General features: G+C 37.9%; 1 protein-coding gene across 1 annotated transcript in view; it reads left to right on the forward strand.

The window, feature by feature from the left end:
* UGGT1 (UDP-glucose glycoprotein glucosyltransferase 1) overlaps nucleotides 1–7,247 on the forward strand; it is a 97,532-nt gene extending 90,285 nt beyond the window's left edge. The window contains exons 39-41 of the mRNA XM_004694888.2: nucleotides 2,134–2,250; nucleotides 2,689–2,854; nucleotides 4,907–7,247. Of these exons, the coding sequence (XP_004694945.1) occupies nucleotides 2,134–2,250; nucleotides 2,689–2,854; nucleotides 4,907–4,932 (309 nt within the window). The 3' untranslated portion in view covers nucleotides 4,933–7,247. The remainder of the gene's footprint in view (nucleotides 1–2,133; nucleotides 2,251–2,688; nucleotides 2,855–4,906) is intronic.
* Nucleotides 7,248–7,604: the final 357 nt, after the last annotated feature.

A 7,604-nucleotide genomic window follows, 5' to 3' on the forward strand; every position in this document is an offset into this window, starting at 1 on the left:
TTACATCTCCACCTTAGTCTTCTTGCTTAGAGAGGGCCTTTTTAGGTCTTTCTTATGTACACAGCCCTGAGCATGTGCACAGCCGTACACATGTACATGACCTAATTCCCAGGAATATGTGGATCTTTTCAAGCCTCCTATGACAATCCCATTCCTTGGCTTTTCGTTTAAGATTTGTAATTAATTTATTCTTTGTTTCACCTTAGGCAAGCTTAATATATCTGACAAATGCTGCCATGGGGACACTTTTACCATTGTACAATATCAAGTGAAATTCAGTAGACAAGCCTTTTACAGTATAGTCTTGGAGGAAACCACATTGTCAGGTCAAATAGTAACTCTGCTTGGGAATAAAGCTTTCGAAAACCAGCAGCCATGTCCTCATTTCTCAAGTTTGGGAATACAGGCTGATTTTTTTTTTTTTTTTTAAAGGCTCACAGGGAGCAGAATGGGAGTATGGTAAATTAAAACATCACAAAATTCACTGTTCTTACTGACATCCTTCCATTTTATATTGATCCTCAAGTTGCTGCAGGCCTTTGGTTTTGTTGTCTGAAAGTATCTGTCTTTTACCTTTATTATTTTTTATCATGGTAAAATATGCATATGTTTTACCATTTTAACCTTTTTTTAGGATCTTTTTTACTTCTTTATTAAGATATAATTGACACATTGCATTTTATAAGTTTGATCCACTCATATATAGTAAAATGATTAAATCCATAGACTACAGTGTTAACACCTCCACCATCTTACATGATTACATTTTTTAAATCGAATGCACATTTTTTTAATATAATAGTTTTTTTTTTTTTACCTCATTTTGTACCTTTTGCCATATCAGTTGTAACCCCCGTGGGCTTTCCTATTTTAACCATTTTTAAGTATACAGTTCAGTGGTATTCAGTAATTTACAGTGTTGTACAACTGGACATTTGCAGAACTTTTTCATAATCCCAAACAGAAACTCTGTATCCATTAAATAATAAATTTTCCGCCTTTCCCCCCTTACTCTTGGTGATCTCCATTCTATTTTCTGTTTGTATGAATTTGCCTATTCTAAGTACTTTTGGAACCATACAATTTTTTTTCTTTTGTAATTGGCTTATTTTACTTAGAATAATATTCTCAAGTTTCATTCATATTGTAGCATATATTAGAATTTTCTTCCTGTTAAGACTGAATAATATTCCCTTGTATGTATATACAATTATTAGTTTATCCGTTCATCTATTAATGGGTATCTGGCTTTTCTCATTTTTTGGTTATTACAAATAATGCCTCTGTGAACATGGGTACATAAATTTCCATTTCAGTTCTTTTTGTGTATATACCCAGACAGGGAAGTGCTTTATCAAATTGGTGATTTGTGTCTTAAGACAATAGCACATTTTTGTGTGTACCAAACGCAAAAAGCTTCAAAGCTTAGAGTAGGGTTGCATAGGAAACATGCTGGGGCCCTCCCTGGTGGTGCATTGGGTTAAGGCCCAGCACTGTGAAGCTATCAGCAGTCACTGCAGCATGAGTTCAGTCCCTGGCCAGGGAGGTGATCCACATGTTGTGGCAGACCTCTTGTGTCCCACACACTACTCCCTCAACAGTGTGTTCCAGTCAACCTGCCTGTTCTGTTCCCCAGTCTCTGGCAAATTCTTTCAATCACCAGCCCCCGCAGCCCCTCATGTGTACCTCAGTTCTTATATGCATAGATAAATAAATCTTTAAAAAAGAAAAGAAAATATGTTTGGCTTCGTCTACTTGGAACAAGCCTCAGTAGACAAGATGGATTCAGAACTGAAGGAAGTTAAGCACTCCGTTTTTAGATGACTTTCAAAAGGCAACAATATTTTTTTTCCAAATTGCCCTAATGGAGGACAGTCTAGTTGTGGGCTATTCGTCAGTTGTAAATAAAATTTTTTTAGGACTTAGTAGATGGGTCCTCTAATTTTGTGGTTAAAAAAACCCCATAAATATTATAGCTTATGTAGGATTTTAGAACTGAAGTTTCTCAGTTCTAAAAATTGGTGATTGGAAAGTGCAGTGAACAGCTCATGTCACTCATTTACTGTGCATTTATTTGAATCCCCCCTCCACACAAACTTTAGATTATTGTGTTTTGTTTTCTTTACCAAATAGGATTTGCCCAATAACATGATCCATCAGGTGCCAATTAAGTCCCTCCCTCAAGAATGGCTTTGGTGTGAAACATGGTGTGATGACGCCTCTAAGAAAAGAGCGAAAACCATTGATTTGGTAAGCTGCCTGTGGCCTCTCCTCCATCTCTGTCCAGTGTAAGATATGACTAGACATGCAGACTCTTTATTTTTTGCCTGTAGCTGTATATTATTGGACTCTTTTTCAACTTGCATCAGGAAGCCTTTTCTTACAGTGTCTGATGGGGCTGTTTTTACTGCTTACAACCCGTGAAGTTGCCATTATTTTCCAGATCATCTCTGACATGTGATTTTTCCTGATGACTTTCTTTAGCCTTCACATAGCTTATCACAATTTCTTTGTAGAAGGCTTATACAAGCACTAACTGTAGATTACTTCTGCTAGTATATCATTGCTTCCTCAGTTGTGTTTTTTTGGTCCATTTAGGACCTATAACTCAAGAACAGAAACATCTTTAAATGCTGTGTAACATACCATTTTTTCAACTCAGGATAAATACATTATTTTCGTTCACAGTGTAATAATCCAATGACCAAAGAGCCCAAACTGGAAGCTGCTGTTCGAATTGTCCCAGAATGGCAGGACTATGATCAAGAGATCAAACAGCTACAGATCCGTTTTCAGGAAGAGAAAAAAAAGGGAGCATTATATAGAGAGACAACAAAAGAGCCAAGTCAAAAAGGTGAGTCCAAAGCTGTGACTTTCAGTAAGTACTTCTTAACATTTTTGATCTCTGGGTTTTTTTTTTTTTTTTTTTTTCAAAGATGACAGAATACTGAATGAAAGGAATAAAATAGAATCATGCATTAATTCTTCTATGCTGATAAGCAACCAGGATATATCTTTCACTTTCCTTTTTCAGCTGGTCTTCTAACAAATTTATTAAGGCTATTGCCACCCTTTTTTATTTTTTTAATTTATTTACATTTTTTTTGAGGGAAGGATGCTGTGATTCTGATTATTGTTATTTAGGTTCATGAGTTTTATGTTCTATAAGTCAAACCTGACAGAATTTTGAGGGTCTAAGATTCCTTGGTTTTTCATTATTTCTGTTTATGCGCTGGTGAATGAATGCCAGTGCCTTGATTTAGAATCAAGACAAAGTGCATACAAATTTGAAAAAAATACTCTTTTAAACACATTGGGGTGGGGATATAGCAGTTCTATTTAATTTAGTTAAAGCTAGAAATAACATAAGTTTTCGTATGTTTTTCCTCTTTATGTATACATGTCAAGTGGTATCTAGTTGAAAAAAATCATTAGGATACAATAGTGACCTTTTATAAACTATTAATAATCTGAGCTCTGAATTTCTTCAGCCCAAAACTAATTCTGAAAAGCAATTACAGAACCATGATCTTGAGTGATTCACCTAAATATCCTGAAGAATATACCAAGATATTAAATATTACAGCTACAAAGTTGGCTATTCACCATAAAAATAATTAATTCAAATACTCAAACTCAAGGATATCCATAGGTAAATGGGCAAAGGGTATAGACAAATAAACAAGTTTGAGGAAACTAATAAAACTAAGTGAATCTATCATTATTGTGTAAAACATAGAAAAATATACATATACAATAACGCCATTTGTGATGGTGTTGAAACCATTGTATGTTCAGTGACCTTCCTGAAGAACTCTCCTTGTTAAGAAATGTTAAGCTAGTCATTAGAAGCCATTAAAGTATTGAAGCCCTCAATAATTCCTTTTTTTGTTAATTGTTTTTTTATTAATTCCTCTTGAGAATATATCTTAAAAGAAATAACATAAAAGATATATAAATGGAGTAATTTATTATTTATAAATAAAAAAATTTAAAAACAGTTTAAGCATCTATGAATAGAGAATAATTAAGTGAACTATAGTTTAAAATAGGGAATGTTTATATATTATTGAGTGAAAAAAGAAGAATCCTGACTGAAAATGCGTAGTTTTTTTGTTTTTTTTTAAAGATTTATTTATTTGTGCATACAGAACTGGGGTACAGGCCAGAGACTAAGGGGTGTTAAAAGACTTCTCCAGAGAAAGAGTGGGGAGCAGAAAAGGCAGATCGACGAAGTACACTGCTGAGGAGAGCAGTGGGTGCATCAGGAGAGGTCTGCCACACCATGTGGTCACCTCTGGGGCAGGCGGGAATCGAACTCATGCGAAAGTGGTTTCAGCTTCTTAGTGCAGTGCTTTAAACCCGCTGCGCCACCAGGGAGGGCCAAAAATGCATAGTTTTATGGAAGTAAATATTGTGCTTGTGAAGACCACTTGGATTGGTAAATTCAGTGTTCTTATAAATAAAATATTTTGGTTTTGCTTTCAAAATATTAAGCAGGTATGTCAAAGCAATTTCTAAACATTTATAAAGCGACATAAAATGACCGTGGGACAGGTTTACTTGGTGGCAAAAGGGGTTAAATCTCAGCACTATGAAGCTGTTGGCAGCCACTGCAGCATAAGTACGATCCCCAGCCAGGGAGCCTAACCCACATGGCGCAGCAGACCTCTCCTGTCTTTCTCAGTGCTCCCCACTCTGCCTCTGGTGAATACTCTTAACCCTCCTCTGCATCATACACACCCACACACCTCTGTCCTACTTCCCAGCTCTTGCATGCATAATAAATAAAATAAATCTTAAAAAAAAAAAGAAAAGGTGGGAACAGAAGTGAAGAGTTACAGTGCCAAAAAATGCCTGCCTTGTATTTTTATAATTTGACAGTAATCAAATTTTTTTCTCATAGGACCTCAGACACGTGAAGAATTATGATCTCCTGAAGAGGATAGGAAATGACACTATTTGAAAAACAGTTTTTATATTAAATGCTAGTTTTTTCTGATTTGTCTAATACAACTGCTGATAAACTGGCTGGGCAGGTAGGTGTGCCACACCTTTTGATTCTGAGCATTTGATTTTGGCATTGGCACACCAGTGGACTCTGGATCATTGGGGTTAAAGCTCTATGGGATTTGTACCTCAGAGGAAGAAAATGGCTGATCCTTTGGGACTCTGTAAAGAGCAGTCTTCTCACCAGATAAAGTAGCAAAGGAAACTGGAAGAAAGTGAGTCCTGTGGTGCCCACACCCATGAGCAAGCAGGTGCCGGGCTAGGAAGGAGGTCGTCAGCTGGAGCCACCATTTTCTTCTTACCTCAATTCACTGGCCTGGAGCTCAGTCTGCAGCTGGCACACCGGTGTGGGTGTGCCCTCTGTGGGGCCTGCAGGAGCTTGATCCAAGGTTCATACACTTCAAGGTTTCAGCCAGTGCTCTTGGGTCCTTTTTGCATTCTCTCCCAAGCATTATGCTCATTGTTGAAATGAAACGTAACCAATAATCAGTTGTCTTCAGGGTTGGCTTGGGGCAAATTAAATTTGGGACAGGATCAGGGGGTGGGTTGGAATGAGGGTAGGCAAAATACTAGGATTAGGAGGGCTCTGGGGCCCAGTGGGGGGAAGTGAAGAAGATTAGAAATTGGTTCTTTTAAAAATAGCATCCATTTGTGACTCATTTGAGAGGAAAACATTACTTTTATTCCCCACCCAACCATGGCAAACTTTTTAGGTAATCGTTTTGTAAACAATTTTTCTATTTTGAAAGTCTGTGCTTTTTCTCCCCATTTTCTAAAAAAAAAAAAGAAAAAAAAACCAAAACAAAACCGTCCATTATGGATTTCCTTACTGGATACAGCCATAGTAAACCCTCAGGTGATCTAACTTAGAGGGCTCAGGGCTCCCAGGAAGGTCACCACATCATTTGCCTTCTCCTCTGTAGAATTTTCTCTCTCAGACCCAGGGGAGAGTGACTTTCCTCTACAAAATCCCCCCAACCCCCACCCAGCTCTGAGACAGGAGATATTTTGACTGTCTAATTCAGTTTTTTCTAGACACTGTTCTATCTTTTGGTTTTGCGCTGTGGGCTGCCTTTGGCTTGTGGAAATAGCTGTGCTCCGCCCGTTCTGATTCCACATGCAAAGCACCACTAGCTCATTAAGTCATTACATTTTGCCTTTTACTTCTGTAGTCCAGAGTAGTCCTTCTCGGGAAGCCCTTGCTGCTGCAGTGCCTGAGGACACCCACATGGAGTCTTCTGTGAGATTTTGCCTGCGTGGGTTGAGACTCCAGGCCCTGCCCTCCACCTGCTCAGGCTGAAGGGAGAGCACTCATGGGCTGTGCCTCCTAATGTATGGAGTTCTTGTCTTTCATGTTGTGCTTGCTTTTTAAAAATATGAAGAGGGGGTGCAAATGGATAGCTGTTACCCCACTCTTTGAAAAGACTGATTTACATTCTTTTTTAAAAATACCAGTCTTACCACAGATATCAAGTAATGTATTTTTTTCTAATTCATGCACAAAATATTGCTTAGGAGTCTCCCAGTCATACTGACCAGGAGCTTTTGAATTTGCTTTCTTAAATTCCATTAAAAATTAGGGAGAGGGCTCAAAGGATAATTAGATAAATGGCTAAAAAGCTCCTTCAGAATAATTGCTCTTGAAAAAGATTGTAGTATGACCAACCTCCCACCCTCTCACTTCCTCCTGCCCTTTACCAGTCAGAGAAACTGAAGGTATAGGGTCAATGGGAGGGAAAACATTTGCTCAGCTTCATCTTAGACTTAGTTAAGCCTTAGGTTTCTACTGCTGGCGCTTCTGTCTACAACCATGGACAGACTTGTGCATTTTCCCAGATTATTTCCTGGGAGGTTGAGCAGGAAATACTAAAGTCACTGGATATGCTGTTAAAATGCTGGTTCCCTTGGGATATGGAACTGGTCACCTTTCTCCATGTCTTCCTGCCAGATCTTTCATGCATATTCCGTGTAAGGAAGGTGCCATGTGAAACCTGTTTTCTGTGTAGTTTGTATGTCCTCATTGCCCCTTTTTGTCACCACTGAAATGTCAGTCTTATTCATAGTGAAATCTAAATTTACAAGACCCAATTGCTTCTAGAATGACCTAAGATCCTCCTCTTGCCAGTAATTCTCGGTTCAAGTGGCATAAAGCTCTAATGCTCTAGGAAATAGTTACATCTAAGAGCTGTTCTTGGTCACTCTTCTCTACTACATGAAAGCAAGTTGTGACTGAAAAACAAGAAGTTGGCTGCACTGAAACAATCAACGTTCTGGAAACTTCACAGTGCATTGTTTTTAGCTATCATTTAAATGTAATCAATTATTTTTCTCTCATCATGCCATAATAGAAAATTTTCTTTGTGAATCAGTGCCAGAGTGAAATGAAGCAATATGACATGTCAGAATAACATACTGTAGAACTTCTATGTTCTGTGAACAGAGGTATTGGCTTTGAGATCAAGCCCAGGCACATAGCCTGCTGCTAGGACTGCTGGGCTGGGTTGTGGTTTTTAGTTGTTTTAATTGTACTCAGTCCATACACATCAGAGTGATGGCATGTTCTTTTTTTTTTTTTTTTTTTTTTTAAGATTAAT

The sequence above is a fragment of the Condylura cristata genome, unplaced genomic scaffold (genome assembly GCF_000260355.1).
Source record: "Condylura cristata isolate star-nosed mole 26May11 unplaced genomic scaffold, ConCri1.0 scaffold00049, whole genome shotgun sequence".
NCBI lineage: Eukaryota > Metazoa > Chordata > Mammalia > Eulipotyphla > Talpidae > Condylura > Condylura cristata.